The 27,924-nt window shown below is 40.7% G+C and overlaps 3 protein-coding genes across 3 annotated transcripts in view; 2 read left to right on the forward strand and 1 right to left on the reverse strand.

Annotated features, from left to right (window-relative positions):
* LOC118393200 (prolactin-releasing peptide receptor-like) overlaps positions 1–27,924 on the forward strand; it is a 377,063-nt gene that overhangs the window by 227,615 nt on the left and 121,524 nt on the right. The window lies entirely within an intron of this gene.
* On the reverse strand, positions 2,173–5,560 carry LOC118393207 (E3 ubiquitin-protein ligase NEURL3-like). Its single transcript, XM_035785658.2, has 4 exons — positions 5,423–5,560; positions 3,925–4,425; positions 3,147–3,332; positions 2,173–2,746 (listed from the first exon to the last, which is right to left on the reverse strand). The coding sequence occupies exons 1-4, from the start codon at positions 5,481–5,483 to the stop codon at positions 2,592–2,594; spliced, it is 903 nt and encodes a 300-aa protein (XP_035641551.1). The 5' UTR covers positions 5,484–5,560; the 3' UTR covers positions 2,173–2,591.
* On the forward strand, positions 8,355–12,179 carry LOC118394232 (homeobox protein Nkx-6.3-like). Its single transcript, XM_035787451.2, has 3 exons — positions 8,355–9,196; positions 9,987–10,156; positions 10,301–12,179. Exons 1-3 carry the CDS (start codon positions 8,788–8,790, stop codon positions 10,529–10,531), a joined length of 810 nt encoding a protein of 269 aa, XP_035643344.1. The 5' UTR covers positions 8,355–8,787; the 3' UTR covers positions 10,532–12,179.

Raw genomic sequence — 27,924 nt, forward strand, 5'->3', positions numbered from 1 at the left:
TGAAGCTAGGGTTAGGGTTGTGGTTAGGGTTGAGCTGGAGTGTGGACATGAAGCTAGGGTTAGGGTTGTGGTTAGGGTTGAGCTGGAGTGTGGAGTGTGGACATGAAGCTAGGGTTAGGGTTGTGGTTAGGGTTGAGCTGGAGTGTGGACATGAAGCTAGGGTTAGGGTTGTGGTTAGGGTTGAGCTGGAGTGTGGACATGAAGCTAGGGTTAGGGTTGTGGTTAGGGTTGAGCTGGAGTGTGGACATGAAGCTAGGGTTAGGGTTGTGGTTAGGGTTGTGGTTAGGGTTGAGCTGGAGTTAGGGTTAGGGTTAGGGTTAGGGTTAGTGTTGAGCTGGAGTGTGGAGTGTGGACATGAAGCTAGGTTTAGGGTTGTGGTTAGGGTTGAGCTGGAGTGTGGACATGAAGCTAGGGTTAGGGTTGTGGTTAGGGTTGAGCCTGGATGTGGACATGAAGCTAGGGTTAGGGTTGTGGTTAGGGTTGTGGTTAGGGTTGTGGTTAGGGTTGAGCTGGAGTGTGGACATGAAGCTAGGATTAGTGTTGTGGTTAGGGTTGAGCCTGGATGTGGACTTGAACTAGGGTTAGGGTTGTGGTTAGGGTTGAGCCTGGATGTGGACATGAACTAGGACTAGGGTTGTGGTTAGGGTTATGGTTGAGCCTGGATGTGAACATGAACTAGGGTTAGGGTTGTGGTTAGGGTTGAGCCTGGATGTGGACATGAACTAGGACTAGGGTTGTGGTTGTGGTTAGGGTTGAGCCTGGATGTGGACATGAACTAGGACTAGGGTTGTGGTTGTGGTTAGGGTTGAGCCTGGATGTGGACATGAACTAGGGTTAGGGTTGTGGTTAGGGTTGAGCCTGGATGTGGACATGAACTAGGATTAGGGTTGTGGTTAGGGTTGAGCCTGGATGTGGACATGAACTAGGACTAGGGTTGTGGTTGTGGTTAGGGTTGAGCCTGGATGTGGACATGAACTAGGACTAGGGTTGTGGTTAGGGTTATGGTTGAGCCTGGATGTGGACATGAACTAGGACTAGGGTTGTGGTTTGGGTTAGGGTTGAGCCTGGATGTGGACATGAACTAGGACTAGGGTTGTGGTTAGGGTTAGGGTTGAGCCTGGATGTGGACATGAACTAGGACTAGGGTTGTGGTTAGGGTTGAGCCTAGATTTGGACATGAACTAGGACTAGGGTTGTGGTTAGGGTTGAGCCTGGATGTGGACATGAATTAGGACTAGGGTTGTGGTTAGGGTTGAGCCTGGATGTGGACATGAACTAGGACTAGGGTTGTGGTCAGGGTTGAGCCTGGATTTGGACATGAACTAGGACTAGGCTAGGGTTAGGGTTAGGGTTAGGGTTGAGGTTAGGGTTGAGCCAGGATGTGGACATGAACTAGGACTAGGGTTGAGCCTGGATGTGGACATGAACTAGGACTAGGGTTGAGCCTGGATGTGGACATGAACTAGGACTAGGGTTGAGCCTGGATGTGGACATGAACTAGGACTAGGGTTGAGCCTGGATGTGGACATGAACTAGGACTAGGGTTGAGCCTGGATGTGGACATGAACTAGGACTAGGGTTGTGGTCAGGGTTGAGCCTGGATGTGGACATGAACTAGGACTAGGGTTGAGCCTGGATGTGGACATGAACTAGGACTATGGTTGAGCCTGGATGTGGACATGAACTAGGACTAGGGTTGAGCCTGGATGTGGACATGAACTAGGACTAGGGTTGAGCCTGGATGTGGACATGAACTAGGACTAGGGTTGAGCCTGGATGTGGACATGAACTAGGACTAGGGTTGAGCCTGGATGTGGACATGAACTAGGACTAGGGTTGAGCCTGGATGTGGACATGAACTAGGACTAGGGTTGAGCCTGGATGTGGACATGAACTAGGACTAGGCTAGGGTTAGGGTTAGGGTTAGGGTTAGGGTTAGGGTTGGGGTTGAGGTTAGGGTTGAGCCTGGATGTGGACATGAACCAGAACTAGGCTATTCAAAAGCGTACGGCCCTAAACAGAGACCGAAAATATGTTGACATGCAGATAATCAGTAACTCTGTGTTATGAAATGTCTTTGTAAATGCATTTTATAATGAGAAATATGTAACATGGTGAGCTGCGTAAGTATTACTTCACGAAGTGAGCAGACCACACTAGGCCCAGTAGCAGTTATGTTCATGGATTTTATTACACATATAAAAACACATATATCTTTCTACAACAGACAACATGTCTTAAATAACAGATACAAAAAGTAGAAAGTATGGGTAAAAGGCAGCGATTGATATATGGTCCTAAAACAGTTATATATCAAACAGAATATTTATCAGCACAGGAAGTCACTCTTATAGTAATAGACCACAGTCAAGTAAAGTACATGTACAAGAAAATATAGCTTTACACATTCAAGTCTTTTTGTGCAATTTATGCCAATAGCAGCATATCTGGCAGGTCACATTCATTATCTTTTCAGTAGATTGTGCATTTTAATTTCTTCCTCTTCTCAGTCTTATTGTGATTGTACCTCAACAGCATTTAATCATATCATCATATCAGTTTGTCATGTGATGGTCTGTGCCTGGGGCCGTTTAGTTCTTGATGTTCTGGCGACACAGAGGGCAGGTTCCAAACTCTTGGATCACTCTGGTGGCACACTGGAGACACAGGCACTGGTGGCCACACCGCAGGCTGATACAGGCCTTCTGGCTCATACACACTGTGCAGTCCTCTACACTCTTACAGTCTGCAATCAGAACAGATACGCTCAGTTACATGACCTGTAAGGTCAAGTGGGACTCGGCTCGGCATGGCTTTGAAGTTAGGGTGGTTAGTGGTGTGGTGTCCAAAAGGTTGCTCACTCCTATGTGGCTCCTATGTGGCTCACTCCTATGGCTAACATGTACTGTAGCTACAGTATGTCCTTGAAGCAGCATGGCTTATATGTTTCAATACATGTTTAGCCACACAATAGTACATGTGTGTAAAATGTTAGCCTTGGAAAAATGTTTGGTTTGAAATAGTATTGAACATTATTATTTTAAGAATAGCTAGATGAGTTATCAAGCAATTACATTCACATGAAGGATATTTTTTAATTTAAAAGTTCTAAAACAAGATAGAGTTTGTTGTATCATGACGCTTACTTGATGTCTGCTTATTGGCTGGACATGGAAGAGGATATGTGTCATGGCTGTCATCACAAATTTGCTTCACATTCATATATTTGTCTACGCTGAGCGAGGCATGTCTCTGATGAGCAGAACAGGAGGAATGCCGTTGAGGAGCAGGACAGGATTTTTGATTACACCAAAAGTATTTCTTCTCCGAACCTACAAGAGATAACCAGATATGTAGTTAGTCCCTGACAGTTGGACATCATTAGCCCTTTCCTGCAGTCAATGACCAAAAGCGCCCTCTTTGGCCTCATGGATGGAATGATATTAATATTATTAAAAACCTGACGAAAATCCAGTGTTTAAATACATAACATGTAATTGATGAGATTGGAACCGGGTGTAAAGGAAGACAAGATAAAACCAACGGAAAATTAAAAATGGATCAGTGATGGCTAGAAGGTCGGTGACGTTGACCGCCGAACACCGCCCGAACAAGGAGAGGGACCGACTTCGGTAGAAGTCGTGACAGTGACGTACGTATATGTAGCATAATATTGGGATGCAAACTGAAAATGTAACATTTCAACTCTATATCTGACATGGTATGTGTCTTCTTTTTTTAAGCCCATAACCATGTGTGTGAGGTGTATACTTTTGTTTCAAAGAAGATTTGTTTAAGACTACCAAGAATGACTCTGTGTGACAATGATTTAGCCCACTGCAGTAAAAAGTTAAACTAATAGATCAAATGAGAAGGACAGACAGACTGTTCATTCATACATGTTCCACTGATTTCTGAACTTACCCAGTAAGAGCACAGAGCAGGTCTGCCCATACACGTCAATCATGGCCCACAGGGGCCAGCTGAGGTCTACTCCCTCCAGCAGTTTGTGTTGTCGGCCGTTGGCATTCCTGAAATACAATGTACCGCCATAGGAGACCCAGAACTCCAGCTCTGAGCCTGCCAGGCAGCACATCTCAGGCACAGGAGCGGCCCAGTGACCAGGGGTGTCTGTGAGGTCTGGGATGGCCAAGGAGGGCAAGTCTCTGGCAATTGGAGGTACAGTGGTGAAGCCTATACGCATGGCTCCACACCAGTTCAGCCCACACCGCTCCACTCGCAGACACACCCTCTCCTGGGGCTGTACTGGGCGGCTGCTGAACACCAGGCCATGTCTGAAGGTGTCCCCAGTCCTGTCTGCCCGTCTATCTCCCTGGCTCAGGCTCACCAAAGCCCCCATCGCCTCCCTGTGGAAGGTCAAGGGGCCCAGGCAGCAGGGTCCACAAATGTGTGCTGGCTCAGGCTCTAAAGGAGATTTGAAAAGGGGAAGTAGGGCTAATTATTTGAATGCTACAGTACCTCAGTCAGGGATGAAAAAGATAGCTGTTGTTGACAGACATGATGATTAAAATGATCAAAACAACATAGAAATGAATATCTGAATGTGACTGAGATTGAAACTGCTTTACTGCTTTATGGAATTGATTCTATGCAAGCCAACAAAGTTGATTGCATCGGTATAGGAAAGGCTTTTGTCAAATAATCTTAAATGACAGCAATTCTCATTCACTGATCAATAAAAATACTGAATGTTACTTGCAAAAGAGGAGATGAGATTATATTAGTGTTATTATTATTTTAGTTTTGCTGCCAGCAAGAAAGGCGGTTACACTATGTTGATAGATACATTTTAAGGAAGAGTCTTGTTTACATCACATTCCTGTTTACAGTGCCCTAAACAATTCTCTGATTTGTCTTACATTAAATTGTATCTCCCCATTAACCTGTCCTAAACTTGTGTCTCAAATGAAATCATTCATTCACATGAATAATAATTTAGCCCCCTCTCACCCTGGACCAGAGAAGCCTCTGGATAGCAGAGTTCTTGTCACTAGTAAATCTAATTCCTCGTCTCGACATGATAACACTTTTAAAAAAGAAAACGGATTATATGGCTGGTTGCCAGAAAATCTCTTATTCAATTGTATATCGTAAATGACAGGTTGGTCTTCCTCGAGGATCTGCCATATCCATGGGTATCTGCCATACATAGTATGTCAGTGTTGTGAATGACAAGCTTTACTGTTATCTGTGCCTACCAGAATCCCTTGACGTAAATGTGCATGATTCATTGAAGGAAAAATATTGTAACGTTTGTAGATATAAAGATCCACTTTACATAAGACCATTATAATATAAGTGGTTGGTCTACATCTATGAAAATATACTAGAAGTAGACTTTCCTCCTATTACAATTACACACACAGTTGCCATCATTCATCAATGAAGAGACGATCCTTACCAAGGCTTCTGCTGACCATCTTGTACATGTTGCTCTTCGTATCCTCTGTAATGTAATGCATAGCCACATAGTACACTTACAGTAGTTTGAGTAGTTCTGAGGTGGTGGGAGTGTTCGCAGGCTTTATAGTCCTCTGTCTGCCCACGTCCCTGTAGTTTATACACAAAAGATTTCTCATCACAAGTAAAGGAAATGGGAGGGCTAAGGGGCAGGACAGTACTCTGGAAAAGTACCTACATTCTAACAGAAGAGACCATGTTTTCATTTATTTTATCTAACACCATTTTCTGTTTTATCCAACACTTTGAGATCTTTGAAAACAGTAACATTTGTATATTTTTAAAGCATGATAAAACTAAACTGTGGGAAATCAACCAGTAGTTTCACTGTCATTTTACATTACTCAAGTTATGAATAAACCAGGTTCTTTAAGTAGGTATATATAATGTGAAAATAATTACTGCTAAACCAGAAATGACATTATTCTTTCAACAATAAGGAATTCCCCCATGTTCAATGACTACACATGTAAAGCATGTAGCTACAGCCTACAATGCAAACAACATAATGTTGTGTGCCTGGAGAATATTCCACATACAGTACCTGGTTCACATACTGTAGGGGAGAAGAGATGATCAGGAGTTGGAATTTCCATTATTAACAGAGCAATACAATTATATAGGTGACAGGTAAATAATGTTGTCTTCTTCTGGGGGTTTGTTTATCTATATTGGATAATTTCTTTGTTCAGGTCCTGTGAAAAGTTCAGTTGTGTATAACACTTTTCTTTCAAACGTTTTTTAATCCAAGAATTGTAGGTTCCACTTTCTAACCATCGCTATATGCACCACATCTTCTTTTCACGGGGAGAGGATAATTTATAACAGTAACAAAAGAGGGTTGGGGTTTTCCATTTCAAACGTCTAAAAAATAACTGCAAAACTCCGTGGAAATTCTACATTTGAACCTTTGCATCAGCTCAAACATCCATGATTGATTCAATGAGCTGGTAATATGACAAAGTAGTCTCTATTGGGCCAGGGCCATGGCGAGGTATCTCACAGGGGACTTGACATGGTGGCAGTGAGTTGACCACATTACAAAATAGGCAAATGGCATCACTTACCTCTCAACTCTACCTAATTTCAAACGGTTGTTTTTGAGATTATCTTGAAAATGTGCAAATGTAACTCACAAACCCTATGTCATTCCAACCTGGACTCATGGGTAGATGTAACATAGTAAATCTAAATCTGTCTCCCTCCATTTAGTAGGATATGTTACGTTTATCATGTTATGTATTAATTTGTGGATGTCCATCATCCATTTCATATGATATGTTATGAATTGCAATTTGTATGATATCTTATGATTTGCAATTCATACAATATGTTACTAATTTGCAATACGTATGATATTTGAGGAATTCCAATTTGTTGTGGCTAACGTTAGCTAGATGGCTAACGTTAGCTAGGCTAGAGGTTCAAAGGTTAAGGTTAGGGGAAGGGTTTTTCTAAAATGCAAAGTTGTTGCAAAGTAACTCAAAAGTAGTAAGTAATTGCGAAGTTGCTAATTAGCTAAAATGCTAAAGTTGTTCATGGTGAGATTCAACACGCAACCTTGGGCTGCTAGACCCCAACCAACCAACAACCTTCTGTCTTATGTAACCATACCAAACATAACATATCATACTAATTTGAGTGTCCCGGGTTTATGTTTACTATGTTACCTCTAGTCTATGAGACCAGGCTGGTCATTCAAAACAAGGCATGTCAACCATTTGTGGTTAAACTGCTGGTCACCCACTGCTCAAAATAAAAGGTGAATTTGACTGCCCTCTGTTGGAGGTTGCGGCATCCGCAGGTTCAGCATCATGTGACAGGATACAGACCATCCCAATTTACATTCCAAAATCATGTCACCACTTTTGGAAAGTTACTGGACATGTCGATAGTAACCAGAAAAAAGTAAGGAGAAAAGTGAGCTAATAGTCACATGTTAGATCTCCCCTCCCCCCACTAAATTGCCTCAGGAAAACTCCAAAGGTCAGGATTACACAAGATTATGCAACACTCTTGGCATTTCCCGTAGACTGCTATCAATCTGTCCTGGCAAGAGCAAACATTGCCAGTGTAATGAATTTGACTTCTGCTAAATGTGCACATATAGACACAATTATAGAAATCAGAGCAATATGTGTGCATATTACAAATAGACTAGTTCATTAATTATTATTATTATTATTATCCTCTAATAATTTGTGAGTTTACATTCTGTAATAAATATACCCTTCTACAAGCCGTGAGGATTTTAATTTGTTTCTTTTAATCCTAAATAGTAACTCAAATATTTTTTTTAAATCAATTCAGTTTTTTTCCCCCACTGTTTAAAAAAAATGTAACCTTTATTTAACTATTGAAGTCAATTAAGAACAAATTATTATTTACAATGACGGCTTACCAAGAGGCAAATGGAGGACAAAACATACATCAAGGCAAGAGAGACACCACAACACTACATAAAGAGAGACCTAGAACAACACAACAAACAGCAACACAACATAACAACCCAACATGGTAGCAACACAACATGACAACAAAACCTGACAGCAACACAACATGACAACACAACATGACAACACATGCAATGGACTAAAACAGAGGAAATATAAATCTGTGTGCCGAAGCTACTTCTGCCTCAGCACCACAGAGGGCCAGCCATGTCAGGCCATCAAAAAGCAACTTGTTCACACTCTACCTTTTCAAAACACTATTAATCTGCTGTTTTCCAATAGTTGGATTTGACCAGGGAGCCAATAGAAAGGCATGAGAGCTGTGAGAGCCTGACCAATCCTAAGCAGCATTCTAATGTGGCCTATCTTTATCAAGGTGCCACTCCACTTCAAGATACTGCTTATTTATGACCCCCGAGGAGAGAGCAGGGAGGAGATATTTGTCTTGAGGAGCAACTCTGTGAACACTCTTTCTCAGGTGCCACAACACATGATGCTAATTTTGGAATTACCACGTGCAGTACAATGGCACAAATCAGGTGAAGGAAGAGAGTGAAGAGGTTTTATGCTGGTACCTGTCCTCTGCTGTCATAACCAGCTAGAGAGACACCTCTGCAGATACCAGTGACCTGGAGTAATCTGGTCCTCAGTTAGGGGACATTGGCATTTGCATCATAGGTCATCATTTGAACATCAACAGACTGGATTAAGAAATAAGAACACAATCAACAAACCTGTATTCATTCAGCTTGGTGAGAGAGGTGAACTTGAACCTTTGTGGGCCACACTGGGTCTTTTCATGACTGGACCTTGTTAGGTGAGTTGGTGAAATCTGGAGGCGGGACCACTTCCCATGGATCCCAACATACCGGGGTCTTTCCTGTTTAACAACAGCCTGAACCAATTCTCCTCAGACTTAAAGACACCTGTGTGTCAGTTCTCAGTGCCCAACTCCTTCTGCAAGCTCAACCCAGGCCTGAACAGCCAGCTGCAGGCAACGGGCACAGCCCAAGGCATTAGCAACATTCTCAGCCGTTCCATGATGGGCGCTACAGGCACCACCACCCTGCTCTCTGGATACCCCACCATGGGGGGCTTTGGCACTGTGGACCCAGGGGTCTACTACAACTGTGCAGACTATAACCCCTCCCTGGGCAGCTTCACCAAGCCTGGCACTGAGTGCCCCATGAAGGGTCGCAGTGGCAGTTGCTGGGCAGCGAGCGGGTGCGAGTGGAGAGGAGGGAGGCAGCAGTGCACAGACAGTGAGTCTAACTCCACACTGTAGTCAGCTTAACATCACACCACTCACTAACCAACTGCGTGAGGCATGACATTGGCTCTTAACACTCATCCATGATATTCAGATAATTGTATTATTAGCTAGGTTATGATTTTCTACAAACTCAAACTAATTAATAAATGCAGTTGGGTAAATTACTCTGCAAGTTCTGTTTAATTCAAAAACATCTTAGTTAAAACATTTTATTAAATTAATTTTTCTCATTCAAGTTTTTAATTCAAGGTTCTGTTAGTTAAAGGTTGATAGAGTGTACCGTTGTCTTTGAAATACTCAATATAAGATATTGTAATCTATAATGTTATTTTATGTGCTATTGTTTAAAAATGGATTCATCCACTTGACATACATACAAATATTTTTAACCTGATTGCATGCTATATTCAAGTATAATGCTGTGCAAGTCACATAAAACCTTTCAAGATTGCTTTTAAAATATGTGAAAAAATGAGGTATTGAGAAATGTATTCTATCTACTATTATATCTGATAATCTTTAAAACAACCATCCTAAAAAAAATACAGGACAATTGGTTGTATCTATGTCCTAAAATGTTTTATTTTTTTATTCATGTTGATTCCTCCAATATAAGAATATTTGACTAACATTTTACAGTTATGAATCTCCTATGAAATTGACCAGATCATCATTATTTACCTCACTATTAATATGAAGTCCACTATTAATATGAAGACTCAAAACAAAAAAAACAACAAAAAAAAACAACTTAACTGTAATATTTACTTTATTTCCAGACAGTGGGCATCTAGGAGATATGTCAGGCAGGAAGAAGCACACCAGACCTACATTCAGTGGACATCAGATATTTGCCCTGGAGAAAACCTTTGAGCAGACCAAGTACTTGGCCGGGCCAGAGAGAGCTAGACTGGCCTACTCCCTGGGCATGACAGAGTCACAAGTCAAGGTAAAACAGATCTACTACATACATGCACTAACAGTTAAACACTTCATCTGAATTCAAGTTGTAAAAAGTATTACAATATTGTATAATGTAATGTAAGCTGGTTAAAATAAGAAATCCCACTAAGTAAATAAATGATTTCATCAGGTGTGGTTCCAGAACCGACGTACCAAGTGGAGGAAGAAGAGTGCCTCAGAGCCTAGCTCCACCCAGGCCACACAGGGTGAGCAGGGAGGGGAGATTTCGGAGAACGAGGTGGAGGATGAGGAGTACAACAAGCCTCTGGACCCCGACTCAGACGACGAGAAGATACGACTGCTGCTGCGTAAACACCGCCGGGCTTTCTCTGTACTCCACCTTGGACCACACCACGTCTGACACACTAACAAGCGCACACACACATCAGATGTGCATGTTGTAGCAAGGGGTATCATGAAACAAATCATTTTGTAGTATAGACCCACAATTTAATATTCAAGCATGTTAAAAAAATACACATTTACAATACAGTAAGTTTAAGGAGAAAAGGGGGTAATGGTTCACTTGAACTGTTGCCTTGACGTACAGTACTGTATAGTGAAAACAGAGAGATGTTACATATATAATGATTGGTGAAACAGTTCAATTGAGAATTGAACATGTCAATGAGTTTCAATGTGGAAACTGGTTTACTGTTATGTGGGAAACCCATCATGATAATCTGTTATGATGGTTGTATCAAACGTGAAAGGAAATACTTTCTACTGTATAAAGACACATTATAGCAGACAAACTGTATAGATGATTTGTAGAGCATTGATTATGCAGTTTACAGTACCTATTTTATTTGTACAGAACAAACAAACACTATTTGTTTTATCTAATTCATTTTCTTGTTGTACTCCTAACATTCAATATCCATTTGAATTTGTTCACAGTTAACTGCTGTACAGTAACTATGAACACAGAATACTTATATAAATTAACCTTTATTAATTTAACTTGAGAGCCTGGACATGCTGTTTTCATACTGGCGTTGAGGGCACACTTAACTCAAAAGTCTTAACATTCTGTGTTGGCAAGCTTTCATGACATTTGAGGGTTTCTGCACATCCAAAATAAGTCCCATAAGTATAGTGTAAATAAATTAGGAAATTTGGAATTGTAAAATTGTGAATTATTTATTGAAAACAATGGTAAAATGATTGTGTCATGCCTCGGTTTTTCTGTAATTATTTCCAGATAAGTAAACAATCCCAAAAACAAACTACTAATAGCACACTGGATCTGACATTAAAACAGGCACTGAAGACTATATCAGCAATAGAGATTACAAGTGACAATTAAGACAGATCGGCGGTAGGGAGGCACAATCATTGAGTAGAAGAGGGGTCAAAGGCCAATCCCACTGTGATCTATATAGTTACCAGGGTGCAGTGGCTGAACTGGCTGGAGTGTTCTGAGTAGAAGACCACGAAATCAGACTCATCAGCAGCTCAGTGCTGTTTGTCATTAGGACAGATGCTAAAGGAGTGTGTGAGAGTGTTCCCTTTACAAACTTTTAGAAGAATTCCCAGAATAATACATACTGTATCAGATAACTTTCTACCACTGAAAGTTATATACTGTAAACAGAAGAGACAAGGAAGCTAGGAGGAAAGCTGAAGAGCAACACTGATGTCAGTGTTAGCATGTTTGGGAAACGAAAACTCATCCATAACTGGTATTTCAGGTGCATTCAGTTCTGTCTGTAAACATGGGAGAGAAGCCATTCTTCAATAACTTAATCTGAAATCAGATGGAAATGTTTGTGTCATGCGGGACATGCCATTACTGGTGTAGCAGAACTAGAAAGACAAATAGCGATCATAGTTACCTACCCAAAGAAAAACTTGCAATGACCCTGCGAGAGGTGCAAGTAAAATGCCAGCTGAGAAGAATCAAGCTAGCAGCAATAACAATGACATTGGTTTTACAAGGAACCCACTGGGCGCAGAAGTCAATTCAAAGTATATTACATGTTGGTTTAGCAGAATTTCATTGAAATTACATAGAAACAGAGTTGATTCAACCAGTGTGTCCAGTGAATAGAATCTCATTAAGGGAGAATAATACAGTAATGTAATTGCAGTGGTCAACATTTATTTACAAAACTGGAAGCATTACATGAGTATAGTGTTTTTTTTTTGTGTTCAACCAGAAAATTTGACAAACGGCATTTGTCCACTCTATCTAGCAATACTACTGGCCTCATGTTGAACTCTAAACCAAGAGCAATCCCTGGAGGGCATTACAATATGTTGACAATACCATGAATCAACTAGTATAAGTATATTATTGAGTGGGCCTTGCACTTTCCACGCAAACCCATACATTATTGATGGTAAACATTTGAACTAATGAATCCTTGTCATATCAGTCTATAATTACTTCACAGCAGATTGAGTGTCAGTCAATCACCACATACTACAGAGGAAGATTGATGACAAATTATGCATTTTCTACCTTAAAATAAGAGTACAACATTTGAATAACTTCATTAATAGGCATTTAACATTTAAGTGCATTCTGAATATTTGATACAACTATTAATCAATAAGAAATTCATGATTATATTTTAAAAGTCTTGAAACAAGACCTTTAAAAAAAAATCTTTATTAAAGCAAAATTATGCAAACTAGCCATCCATTTCATACAAAACAGAACATGGACAATGAACAAAGATCTGAAGAGGTTGCTACAGCACAAATAAACCTAAAACATAGAAAAAGAGATACTCAATAAAATAAATACAACCAAAAAAATGCATAGGTGTCAAGCTTCAAATTGTTTGAACCTTGCATGTGTGTGTGTGAACGTGTGCATGGATGTGCATGTGAAGGTGGTATCAAACATCCATTCCATCCACATTCAAATTAAAGAGGGGGATAGTAAACAAGTTATTGTTTGGTAAAACTGATCACAGTAACTGAAACAGTCCAGAAGATGCTGCTTGTAAAACAATGGATACATTATTAAAAACAGAATAACATTGTGTCAGCTCCCCTGAACAAGAGAAATCTCTATTTGTTTGGTAAAAATCAAACTGATCACAGTAACTGAAACAGTCCAGAAGATGCTGCTTGTAAAACAATGGATACATTATTAAAAACAGAATAACATTGTGTCAGCTCCCCTGAACAAGAGAAATCTCTATTAGCACACTCTTCAATTCTCTAAAAACAAATGAAAACATATTTATGAATCTCTTAGGAGCTACTTTAAAGGACCCAGTCATAGTTTGTGGAATAAAGCACTTCGTGGTAACAAGAATGTAGCTACCTACTGTACCACCAGCAATACGCATCATTAATTAAAATAGACTACATAAATCGTGATGTCCTTATAAGGGAGCAGCAAAATCAACTCCTATCAGTGACTGATCTAGCAAGCTTGGTGTCTTTTTGTGCTGATATTGTCTGAATGTGGAACAGTATTTAGCCACCCATGTCTGCGCTGATGTCCGATAGAGTGGACTAACCTTACAGTTGAACATTATGTATGTATTACATAGGATGAGCTGAGAAAGTATGTTCATACTGGTGAAATGTATGCTTTTAACAAAAGACTGCACAACATAAGAATGCACAGAGAAGGGGGACTAAGTAAGATGGTCGTCTCGCTTCGAGTTCTTAGGGAATTATCCAGTATTTCGTTTTTTATGTATTATTTTTTACATTGCTATCACAGAAAATCTTAAGTCTTATTACATACAGCCGGGAAGAACTTTCCCGAAACGTATCCTCTGTTTGGACCACCACCCAGGACAATGGATCTAATCCCAGAAACCGACCCGCGCAGACGGAGCGGCCTTCTGGTCAGGCTCCGTAGACGTACACATTGCCCACCGCTCCCGAGTATAATACTCACCAATGTCCGTTCTCTTGACAACAAGGTAGATGAAAATCGAGCAGAGAGACAGAGATTGTAACATTCTCTGTTTCACAGTAACATGGCTCTCTCCGGATATGTTGTCAGAATCAATTCTGCCACCGGGCATCTCCATGCATTACACCGACAAAGATAAACATCTCTCTGGGAAGAGGAAGGTTGGGGGTGTATAATTTTTCATTTTACCCCTTTTTCTCCCCAATTTCGTGGTATCCAATTGTTTTAGTAGCTACTACCTTGTCTCATCGCTACAACTCCCGTACAAGCTCAGGAGAGACGAAGGTTGAAAGTCATGCGTCCTCCGATACACAACCAAGCAGCACTGCTTCTTAACACAGCGTGCATCCAACCCGCAAGCCAGCCGCACCAATGTGTCGCAGGAAACACTGTGCACCTGGCAACCTTGGTTAGCGCGCACTGTGCCCGGCCCGCCACAGGAGTCGCTGGTGTGCACGGGTTAGGGAGGGCGTGGCCGGTAGGGATGTCCTTGTCTCATCGCGCTCCAGCGCGCTAACCAAGGTTGCCAGGTGCACGGTGTTTCCTCCGACACATTGGTGCGGCTGGCTACACAGTTAAACAGCTTGGAAAATTCCAGAAAATGATGTCATGGCTTTAGAAGCTTCTGATAGGATAATTGACATCATTTGAGTCCATTGGAGGTGAACCTGTGGATGTATTTCAAGGCCTACCTTCAAACTCAGTGACTCTTTGCTTGACATCATAGGAAAATCAAAAGAAATCAGCCAAGACCTCAGAAAAAAATTGTAGACCTCCACAAGTCTGCTTCATCCTTGGGAGCAATTTCCAAACGCCTGAAGGTACCACGTTCATCTGTACAAACAATAGTACACAATTATAAACACCATGGGACCGCGCAGCCATCATACCGCTCAGGAAGGAGATGCGTTCTGTCTCCTAGAGATGAACGTACTTTGGTGCGAAAAGTGAAAATCAATCCCAGAACAACAGCAAAGGACCTTGTGAAGATGCTGGAGGAAACTGATACAAAAGGATCTATATCCACAGTAAAAGGAGTCCTATATCGACAAAACCTGAAAGGCTGCTCAGCAAGGAAGAAGCCACTGCTCCAAAACTGCCATAAAAAAAGCCAGACTACGGTTTGCAACTGCACATGGGGACACAGATCATATTTTTTTGAGGAATGTCCTCTGGTCTGATGAAACAACAATAGAATTGTTTGGCCATAATGACCATCGTTATGTTCGGAGGAAAAAGGGGGAGGCTTGCAAGCCAAAGAACACCATCCCAACCGTGAAACACAGGGGTGTCGACATCATGTTGTGGGGGTGCTTTGCTGCAGAAGGGACTGGTGCACTTCCCAAAATAGATGATATCATAAGAAAAATTATGTGGATATATTGAAGCAACATCTCAAGACATCAGTCAGGAAGTTTAAGCTTGGTCGCAAATGGGTCTTCCAAATGGACAATGACCCCAAGCATACTTCAAAAGTTGTGGCAAAATGGCTTAAGGACAACAAAGTCAAGGTATTTGAGTGGCCATCACAAAGCCCTGACCTCAATCCCATAGAAAATGTGTGGGCAGAACTGAACAAGCATGTGCAAGCAAGGAGGCCTACACCAGCTGTCAGGACGAATGGGCCAAAATTCATCCAACTTATTGTGGGACGCTTGTGGAAGGCTACCCAAAACGTTTGACCCAAGCTAAACAACTTAAAGGCAATGCTACCAAATACGAATTGAGTGTATGTAAACTTCTGACCCCACTGAGAATGTGATGAAAGAAATAAAACCTGAAATAAACCATTCTCTACTATTATTCTGACATTTCACATTCTGAAAATAAAGTGGCGATCCTAACAGACCTAAAACAGGGAATTTTTACTAGGATTAAATGTCAGGTATTATTAAAAACTGAGTTTAAATATAGTTGGCTACGGTGTATGTAAACTCTCGACTTCAACTGTATGTAAGAATGCTGTTCATTGACTACAGCTCAGCATTCAACACCATGCTACCCTCCAAGTTCATCATCAAGCTGGAGGCCTGGGTCTCAACCCCACCCTGTGCACTTGGGTCCTGGAATTTCTGACGGGCCAGGCACAGGTGGTGGAGGTATGCACATCTCCAACTCAATCATCAAGTTTGCAGACGACACAACAGTAGTGGGCTTGATTAGCAACAACAACAAGACAGCCTACATGGTGGAGGTGAGGGCTCTCAGAGTGTGGTGTCAGGAAAACAACCTCTCACTCAACATCAACAAAACAAAGGAGATGATCGTGGACTTCAGGAAACAGTAGAGGGAGCACACCCCTATCAACATCGAAGGGACAGCAATGGAGAAAGTGGAAAGTTTTAAGTTCCTCGGCGTACACATCACAGACAAACTGAAATGGTCCACCCACAGACAGTGTGGTGAAGAAGGCACAACAGCGCCTTCTTTTTGGCTTGTCACCCAAAACCATGGCAAGCTTTTACAGATGCACAATCGAGAGCATCCTGTGAGGCTGTATCAACCGGAAGGCTCTCCAGAGGGTGGTGCGGTCTGCACAACGCATCACCTGGGGAAAACTACCTGCCCTCCAAGTCAAATGAAGGCAGAAAGATCATCAAGGACAGCAACTACCCGAGCCACTGCCTGTTCACATCGCTATCATCCAGAAGGCGAGGTCAGTACAGGTGCATCAAAGCTGGGACAGAGAGATTGATAAATAGCTTATATCTCAAGGCTGTCAGACTGGTAAACAGCAATTACTAACTCAGAGAGGCTGCTGTCTACATTGGCACCCAAACACTGGCCACTTTAATGGATCATTAGTCACTTTGAGCAATGCCAATTTAAATAATGCCACTTTAATAATGTTTACATATCTTACAATAATCATGTCACATGTATATACTGTATTTTCTACTATCTTTTGCCGATGTGTTAGAGGAATTTAATTCCTATATGTTCATTAACCAATTCAATTATAACAAAGCAAAATACTTTCTCCATTTCTAAGAATTTGTAAGGTTCTTATTTGCATTAAATAGACAAAGATCCAGCTCAAAATCAATCAAAAGCATTTATTCCCGAGAGCTCTACTTAAAATACCATGTACATTAGTTTATATATCACACAACTCATAGCGTCTTAAATGCCCCTCCTCTCTGACAAGGACAAAGCTGCTTCAAAAGTCCATTCCAACCCACTAACGCACATACATTACACACTATATCTGGATTATCTCCTGAAGTCTCACCACAGTTTATTATCACTTAGCTGGCAGTTCCAGTCCCCCCCAGATACAGAAAACCTGGAGGGGCTCTCGCTGTCTTAATTTATCTCCAAAGGGTTATAGCTGGGTCGGTTCAAACATAGGTTAAGGATTCTCTTTGCTTACTTTCGGTACACACACACACATACATACATTCCTTCTTCCACAATGGTTATCATTTCTAATTAGCACTTGTCCATGCTATATAACCTCTAATCCTAATGGTTAAGTTTCTGGGTATAATTATTTAGTCATCTATCTTAAACCTTGATAAAATATCTTAACACTGTCACTCGGCCATCGCTCATCCATATACGTACTTATTTGTACATATTCTCTCTCATTCACCCCTTTAGATTTGTGTGTATTAGGTAGTTGGGGAATTGTTAGAGTACTTGTTAGATATTTCTGCACTGCCAGAACTAGAAGCACAAGCATTTCGCTACTCTCGCATTAACATCTGCGAACCATGTGTATGTGATGTCACGAACCGGCTCAAAGCCCATAACAAAAGGGAGACAACGTGGAGATAAGGAGTAACAAAATGTATATTTATTAACTAAAGCAACTAAGGAAAATATACAATTTAGCCAGATTGATTGTGAGGCGACCCGCAGCCAGACGTTCGAACAAGGCTTGAATACGGGACAGATGTTCTTCCCAAGTATCTGTATATATCACTACATCGTCCAGATAAACAGCGCACCCGGTCAGACCGGCGACAACCCTGTTCATAAGTCGCTGAAAAATGGCAGGTGCATTACGCAGACCGAAACTCATAACCAAATATGAGTACAGACCAAAGGGTGTAATAAAGGCAGAGATTGCACGTGCCCTAGTCGTCAGTGGCACCTGCCAATAGCCTTTTAACAGGTCAAATTTGCTCACAAACTTAGCTGCACCGACTTTCATTAATATTATGTGTTATTTACAATGTACTAATAAAACTAACGGGTTCTTTTTCTTTTCATGTTTTTGGCAAAAAGTAAACATTCAGAAAGCCTCTGTATGCCAGGCCCAACAGATGCAGCTTCAGGGTCAGCAGCCCTGTCTCCTTGTCCCCATACCCCTAAACCAGCCCTGTCTCCCCGTCCCCATACCCCTAAACCAGGGGTCTCAAACTCAAATACCCAGTGGGCATTGAACAAATTAAATATAAAATTATGGAAAACAAAATTAACATTGAATATGGTAAAACCTGAACAAAGTCACGGTGCCAACATTGAACAAATTAACCTTTTAATATGCCAACATTGAACAAATGAACCTTTTAATATGGAGACCCTGAAACCCCACCTCTTTAAGTACCTTTAAGTAATCCTTCTCACCCCCCCCTTTAAGATTTAGATGCACTATTGTAAAGTGACTATTCTACTGGATGTCATAAGGTGAATGCACCAATTTGTAAGTCGCTCTGGATAAGAGCGTCTGCTAAATGACTTAAATGTAAAATGTAAATGTAAGCATCGCTTATTACCATACAATATATAATTTAATAGTGGAGACATGCAAAATCGAATTTCAAATGAAAAAACACATCAATGGCATTCATTTATTAAATAAATAAAATTTAAATAAAAATTGTATGCCTCTTTTCTATTTGCAGCCTTCTGATTTAAATACCAAAATACACTTTTTCCACTGGCTAATAATTTTACAAATAAAATGATAATAAATCAATCAACCATTCAAGCCCATGCCTTGTAGCAAGAAAAAGTGCATAAAGAAAACGTTAATTATTGCACACTGGTCTAATCTGATGTGCCCAAGCCAGATACCTGGCATCTCTTCTTGGATGCTAGTTCATCAATGTCTGGGCTCAAGCTCTGAGCTGAAGAAATCCTCAGTATCGAGCGAAGATGTTCATCAGTCAGACGTCTCCTGTGAGTTGTTTTGGTCATCTTCATCGAGGAGAAAAGTTGCTCGCATAGATATGTGCTGCCGAACATGGAGAGCATCTGAGCAGCTTGGGTGCGGAGCTGAGGCATTGTGTCAGGGATGAACCGTGGAAACTGTGCGGCGCCCACAGCATCATACTTTGACTTCAGCGTGTCGTTGCACTGGAGTTCAATCAGCTCCATTTGGATGTTGGTTGGTGCATTTTCCACATCAACTGCGAAGGGATTACTAAGCAGTTCAAACTTGCATTTCTGGGCATCGAAGTCGGCAAATCGCCGGCGAGAACACTGAGTTTTTCAGCAAACTGTGCGCATGGGAACACGGCGGTAGAGATCTGCGCTTTTATGGATTGGCAGCAGGGAAAATGGCAAAGGTTTCCTTGCAGCATCTGATTCTCCCACAGGCACAGTTTAGTTTTGAAGGCCCTCACTGCAGCGTACATGTCTGTGATGATGCGCCCCCGCCCCTGAAGCTGCAGGTTCAGCGCATCGAGATGGCTCGAGATGTCACAGAGAAAGGCCAGCTCACACAGGAACTTTTGCTCCCGGAGCTCTGCTGTATCCTTCCCTTTGGTTTCCAGGAATTGACATATTTCCTCACGCAGCTCGAAACATCTGTTCAGTACTTTTCCTCTGCTTAGCCATCTCACCTCTGTGTGATACGGCACGTCTGCGTATTCCGAACCACACTCCTCCAGAAAAGATTTAAACTGGCGGTGATTTATAGAGTTATAAATCTTATAACTTATAAAGTTAACTACCTGTGTTACTGTGGTCATAACATGTTCCATCTTTAGGGCTTTGGCACACAGTGCTTCCTGATGTATGATGCAGTGGTAAACAGTTAGCTCACCTGCACAGTTCTCTTCCCGCATCTTCTCCCGAACCATGCCCACCAGTCCACTCTTTTTACCGCACATCGCTGGCGCACCATCTGTCATTAATCCAACAAGTTTATCCCACGGCAGCTTTATTTCAGTTACACATTTGGAAACCTCCTCAAAGATTTCCTTTCCTGTGGTTGTGCCATGCATTGATTTGAATCCTAATAGCTCCTCCGTAACACACAGATTTGAGTCCACTCCACGGATGAAGACTGACAGCTGAGCAGTATCAGATGCGTCGCAGCTCTCATCCACAGCGAGGGAGAACGCAACAAAATCTTTTCCCTTTTCCATCAGCTGGTCATACAGATAGGTGGTAAGATCACATGTGCGATCAGCTACTGTGTTCCTGCTCAGGCTCACGTTTGAAAATGCTTGTTTTTTCTCTGGGCATACGAGGTCACAAACCTTCATCATGCACTTTTTCATGAACTCTCCCTCATTAAAGGGCCGGGCTGATTTTGCGATCTCTGCTGCCACTATATAACTAGCCTTTACAGCAGCCTCGCTTTGTGATGTGGCTTTTTTAAACATATTCTGTTGTGAAACCAAACTTCTTTTCATCTCCTCTACTTTCTGGCTCCTTTGAGTCATGTCCAGGTCCTTGTATTTGTCATGGTGTTTCGTTTCATAGTGTCGTCTAATGTTGTACTCCTTACTTACAGCCACGTTGACTCCACAAACAAGACAAACAGGTTTGTCTTTTACATATGTAAACAGATATTCTGCCTCCCACTTGTCCAGAAAGCTCCTGTTTTCTGCCTTTCTTTTCGCCATATTTGGGAAGGGTTAGCTCGCTGACAGTTGTAGCGTCTATGTTGCTATGACTACTGTCACAGAGGAGAGAGCGTTTCTGGGTCCTGTCCTGATTGGCGCGCGAAAACAGCAGAGCATTATGGGATTCGTAGTATTAGTGGTGAATGCGCTGTATAATACCGGCGGGCCAGCTCTAGTAGTAATTTGGTATTGTCTCGCGGGCCAAATATAATTACCCCGCGGGCCAAATTTGGCCCACGGGCCAGAGTTTGACACCCATGCCCTAAACCATCCCAACTCCCAGCTGATGAATGACCTGCTAACATGCACACATTTTGTGTGCCAACTACGCAATTCTCTGTCCATGTAAGCAGGTACGAGATTATAGTTAAAAGTACGCAGAAATTAATAGGGCCCGATTATTATCAGTATTTTTCTTACTTTCTTACTCTAAAGTTTATTTCTCTAAAGTGCCAGCAGTTCACTCGCTAATGAAAGAAATTAAATGCAAATACGAAAAATAACTGGTCGCATTTGTGCGAGTGTGATATACATTTCATTCTGCGTCCCATTAGTTGTTTTTTCCACGTTACTTTACGAGGATCACGCAAACTGATATACTGTAACTGTAATTATGATCCACGTCACAAAAAAACATTACAAAAGTATAATAAAAAATAAATATAAACATATTGTCACTAAATGGAGTCGAGAGTTTAGAAGACTGTGCGATGAAGAATGCATGAGTGTCCGGTATTAGCTATAGAGGCAATGCTTCCAAAATGCCTTTGCACTAGATTCGAGATTTTCTAAATTTCTCAAATCTTAAATGATATATGCGCTGCAAAGAAATGCAATAGGCACCTTTACATAGGCTGAAACACCAGACTCTTCTAGCGAACAGAGTTCAGATTCCCTTTGCCGTGGCCTACTTCAGCTTTGTGTAGCCAGTTTGCGAAATTATTTTGCTTTTAGTGTTGATTATGAACCGTGTCTGGCCCTGTTTGGGAGGTGACAAACATCCCTACACTATAGGCTAAACTTGGGGACATGTGCTAAGAAAAACCATTATATATAATTATCTCCATTCTACACTGTACATGTAATGGAATTGATTTGGTACAATTCTATAATTGCGATCAGACTCACAAACAGCGCTCGGTTGAGCGTGCGGGGGAAAGACAAGCCCCATTCGGTGTGTGCTATGTATGAGAGTTGAATCTCCAATTTGGAGCAAGTGTCTGGTACTCTAAACAGTTAGACCGGGTTGGCAGGTCTGAAGGGGGTGAGCAGCATTGTGTTTTAATGACATGTTAATTGGCATAATTGCAATGCATTGAGGACAGGAATGTGATTCTTCAGTCAGAATTTGTTTTCACTTGACACAGAGGCTGCCAATTTCAGAGCCTTAAAGGAAGAGATGCAGGCTCTTAGAGTTGGATGGGAGTCTCTCCTGATTGAGACAACACTGATTGCTACGCAAATGTCTGTTGCACCTCGATTTAGCAAGGAACAAAGCCGCCAGAGGAAAAGGAAGATATTCCATGATGAGACCTCTCAAGAGGAGACAGCTCAGGACAGTGCAGCTATGCTATTTCGGACCACAGTGTGTTTTACTGCTATGGACAACATCATAAGTAACTTGGCCACTAGGTTCCACACCGCTGCTGTTCTGAAAGTTGATCAGATTAGTGAGGATAAAGTCCCTTCTGTGTGCCAACCACTGATCATGAAGTATTCCAGAGATCTTACACCGGAGTTTCAAAGTGAAGACACCAGAACACTGTATATGCTGCCACTTTCCCCCTATCTTGTCCCCTCTTGGTCTCCTGAATGCAATTTGTAAGATGTAACTGCAAAGTATTTTTGGACAAGTGTTCATTGCTATACGTATATTTTGCACACTGCCTATGACTTTGCTGGTGGCGAGAAAGCTTTCAGTAAGCTAAAACTGATTTATAAAACACTGTTTGAGGTCCACTATGTTTGTTTTTTAACATTTATTTAACTAGGCAAGTCAGAACAAATTATTATTTACAATGACGGCCAAGGAACAGGGGCAGAACGACAGATTTTTACCTTGTCAGCTCAGGGACAGGCTTTGCGGTCTTGCCATGCTGTCCATTGAAAGACAGTTAGCTAGAAAGCTGGACTTCAAAAACTTGATCAGTTACTTTGCTAGCAAGAAGGCTCAGAGCTGGGTTCTTGGTGAGTAAGGCTGAGCAAGGGCCATTGATAACTGCTAAATGGTATTGCTATGGATATTGGATCACTTCACATGATGCCCACAGGCTGTGAACAAGATATATCTCAAAGTAATGGCTGGATTACGATAACATTTGTTGTGCACAATCAAGACCCCAAGTGCAAGAAACCTATTGATTTGGTGAACACTTAACCTTTCCTTAACCTTTCCTCCACTTTTACAGCTGCTTATTTTCTAGTTGGTATGTATACTTAGTTAAAAAATCTGCTGCTGATTTTATTATTTTGTTTGTTATATCATTCTATAGATGATAATGTTAATTTATGTTAATTAAAGAGGTTAATGTATATTTAAGATATATTTATTTTAAGTTATTCATTAATGTTCAGATCATTTTTCATTCAAGAATTTTACCATTAAAATTATATTTTGACTGTAAAATATGGCCTTTGGCACATTTCTTATAGAGGGCAGAATGTTGTTATATTTTCACAGCTCACTGTCAGTAAATATCGTACAGTAAATATTGGACTACAAGAGAGTTGCAAGCCTGCAAAGGTAGTTATTTAAAGCTTTGGATGTGTCGATTGGGTTCTGGAGGTGTGTGGTTAAAGCAATTGTGCAGGGTTGTTGTGGCCTGTGGTGGAGGGGCCCAATGATTTTTGGGTCCCAATGATTTTTGGGGCTCTCCTCATGTTAGTGTGCATGTGTGTGTGTAAGTAAGGGGCATGGTATAAAATGAATGTCTTTGTATATGAACTGGAGAGCTCTTGTGAATAAAAATTGATTTGACCTTTGTAAGCTGGGAATTCTGTCTGTTTCATTTAAACCAGAACTTCACAAACTCTGGGTTGCTGACCGATTAATATAATAATAATAATAATATATGCCATTTAGCAGACGCTTTTATCCAAAGCGACTTACAGTCATGTGTGCATACTAATTGAAATGTATGAACATTGATAACAAAATTCCACATCAATTTAGTCCTTCGAGCCGGATTCCAATATCTGTCCCAAGGTAGCACGCCGAAAACCGTGCACGGGCGGGTCGTTGACCTGTAAATTAAAGACCTGTCCCCTGAACTTGGGGTTCAATAACAGGCCGTACATATTTAACCTCTAGTGACTCCCCATCCCTCATGCGGGAGCGTAATCATCGACTGACACTAATTAGCATAACGCAACGGACATAAATATTCCTAGAAAATATTCCTATTCATGAAAATCACAAGTGAAATATATTGAGACACAGCTTATCCTTTTGTTAATCACCCTGTCATCTCAGATGTTCAAAATATGCTTTACAGCCAAAGCCAAGACAAGCATTTGTGTAAGTTTATCGATAGCCTAGCATAGCATTTTGTCCAGCTAGCAGCAGGTAACTTGGTCACGGAAATCAGAAAAGCAATCCAATTAAATCGTTTACCTTTGATGAGCTTTGGATGTTTTCACTCACGAGACTCCCAGTTAGATAGCCACTTCATGATTGTGTCCCACTTGTTGATTCTTCACAAAAAAATACAGTTTTATATCTTTATGTTTGAAGCCTGAAATGTGGCAAACGGTCGCAAAGTTCAAGGGGGCCGAATACTTTCGCAAGGCACTGTACATAGATTGTGAAAATATAGTAATTGGATAACGGTAGAAAGCACACACATAGATTAATAGCACATACACAGAGATTGTGAGAAGAAGCAGAATAACAAGGAAAGGTAATTGAATAAAATGGGTGGTAAATCCTCAAAGGAGGTCCCGGAATTAACCGGGGATGAGAGATAAATCTAATGTTCAAAATGGAGAACGTAGTACATTTGAGAGACGTCTAGATGTGGAAAATTTTGAATTAATGATAAAGAAGATACACAAGACATGTGCAGATAGTCAAGGAAAACAGCAGGTCGAGGGTTAGGTACCTGGCTGTCTGTAGCCCGGAAAATAAGGTAAAAAGGCAAGTTTGAGAAAGTATGACAAAAGTCAAGAGAGGAAAGGAAAAGAGAGAGAGAGTAGTGAGAATTATCACAGAAGAAATGCCTGGACTTTTAAATTAGGACTATTTTCTTGGAATTGTCTCGGTAGTAAGTGCCTGATTTTACGACTACAGACAATTATAAATAGGGTTATTTGTGAGGAGTCTTCATCATTTCAATAGCTTTGGTGGTTAAGAGGTATAATTCTCACCTATCACGCGGGAGACCCGGGTTTGTTTCCCGGCCAATGCACTGACTAAAATCTGTTTTTCTGATTGTAATTCAACTATTGGTATGTTTTGACTGGAAAGATACGGTTGTTAGTGTCAGTTTAAGGGATAAATGTAACTTTTTAATAGATTGTTTAGGTTAAATTGAAAGACTAATTCATTCTAAATAATAGCGAGGCGATTTCGATGCAATACGTTGTCTGTGGCCTAAATTATCTGCTGGAATAGCGTATTGAGAATGGAGTCGTATTTAAATTACTGAATCATAGAAAAGACAGATACCTAAATCTAATGAATTCTAAATAATAGCGGAGAGATAATGGCGATAGAGTTGTGCCCACCAAAATATTTTTTATTCTTATGGATTGACTGATGTATGTTATAAATTTAGGGCATTACATGGTACTTTTAAGTTTTTGCCTACTGGGAAGAATAGTTGAGTTGGTTTATATTTGGCTGTAAGGGATTCAGGTCTGAATAGTTAAAACTTTTACAATTTGTGATAGTTTCTGATTATTGTTTTTTGGTTTAGGTAATACCAGTGAATTTGAGCAGGAAGTTAATGTATTTAAACATTATAATATGTTTCCATTAAGTAGAACAAAAGCAGATTGACTGAAGGTGCTTTTCCTTAAGGGAACTATACAGTCACCTCTCATGGCGGACCTTGTGGATCTGTTGCCATAAGGTTTGGGTTTTCTGTTCAACAAAACTAATGATTGGAGGGGGTACAAGGTAATTATCATTATTATTAGGTTTAGTTTGTAGTCAACGTTTGGGTTTCTGAATCGGTGTAGTATAATGAAATGCTGACCAAGTGGTTGTGTTTTTTTTCTGGGAAAAGGAATGCTTCATTGTCTCTCTTTGGAATGTTTTCTGGGGCTGTAATCTTGAAGGAAGCGAGTGAGATAGAGGCATATTTCTACCAAATTGAAAATGCCTGGAAATATTTAGTTTGTTTTTAACCTAGGGGTTGCCTTTGGGTTTGAGGAGATTTCCATTTTTTTCCTAGAGCCACGATATCTTAAAGGGGTCCACACACACATGGAATTTTAGAAGTTTTATTTTCTGAGGTTTAATTACACACGTGAATTCATTTGATAAAGGAATGTCCTGGGAACCTGGGATACAACATGTAGAAAATGTTTTGACGGTTTTTCTTTAATTTGTCTAATATAGTAAGAAACACTTCTTTGAAAGGGTGGTATGACTTTTGACCACTATCATCACTTTCCTTTGTGGTCTGATCAGCTTCATGGGATGGCCATTTGGATAGTGAATTTAAGGTAATTTGTAAAACTGATTTTAAGGTAATTTGTATAAATGGTAATTATGATGGAGTTTATAGTTATTTGACATATTTGTAATTTGACCCAATGAGAAGAAAGATGGGCCATAACCTTTGATTAAGGGTAGACTTCCTTAAGTCTCTCTTCCTATGGCCATAAGGGTACAATCATTTTTCTTTGTGGAGGGTTTAAGAGTAGTGATTTTAACTGATTATGTCATTTGAAACTTTGTTTTATCTTTTGACCACTAGTAGTATTTTTTATACAATACTCATGGAGAATTGTGGGTTAGAAATGGGGCAAAGGTGGGTTTATAAAAAAATTGTCATAAGGTTATTTTTAAACTCCCACTATTTTGGCTTAAGTAATGTTGATTAATCTAGCAAAGTTTTATGTTCCCTTAGGTAATCAGCTGTTGTTGTATGCAGTGTAAGAAATTTAACACAACAAGGCTGTGAAATTGATATAATAGTATTATTATATTTTGTTGTTGAACAAGGTTATAAAGTTAGCAAGAATAAAGTTAATAATGGTAGACTTATGTTAAGTATTTAGGGCATATTCTGAGCCAACAGGACAGGGACATATGACATCTGTGGTGATCCAGGATCATTGAGAGTATCGAGATAACTTTAAACAAACTATGTAATAATCTTAGAGATTACTACCATAGACATGTTGATTTTTCAAAAAAATCCATGAGTGCAGACAGGGAGACAGTGAGACATTTAGTCAATATTTGGAAACAACCTATATTTGATACTGACAGTTATAAGAAAGAACGACAGACAGATAGTAGAAAAGGCAGACTCCTCCACCCTATGCTGAGCCCTAAGGTGACCTTGATGGTTTGGGAGTATTAGGAGGGGGGGTCAGGAAGTGAGCAAGATAGAGAGAGAGAGAGCAGTCTCATAATAAGCTAGGATTGAGAGAAGATAGAAGTGACACCGAATAGTTAGAGGACGATGAGAAGATACCCCAATTCCCACTCATAACCTTACCCAACCCCAGAGCTGGGGACGGGAGCATAACCAGACACAATAGAAGTCTATAGGACATGGACACAGAGGGATGTAGCAAGGGCATTAGAAGGAGTCGCATATCCTAAGGCAGGAATAGAGGGATTCAGAAGAGATTTGGTACAAGGATAAGTTGCCCATTTTACCTAAGTCACTGTTCAGATACGCTGCTGTTTTGATACATGGGCAGAGCCATGTATCAACTGGAGGGATGGTAGAGGTAATTAGACAACACTTTGTAGCATACAGAATAACTTTTTTATTTAAAAAAAAATTGTTCACGTTGTGTTATATGCGCACAGAGTAATCACCAAGGCAAAGTGAGGTCACCACAGGGTGAATACCCTTCTGCTATGTATCCATTCCA

Source organism: Oncorhynchus keta, chromosome 14 (genome assembly GCF_023373465.1).
Source record: "Oncorhynchus keta strain PuntledgeMale-10-30-2019 chromosome 14, Oket_V2, whole genome shotgun sequence".
NCBI classification, from domain to species: Eukaryota; Metazoa; Chordata; class Actinopteri; order Salmoniformes; family Salmonidae; genus Oncorhynchus; species Oncorhynchus keta.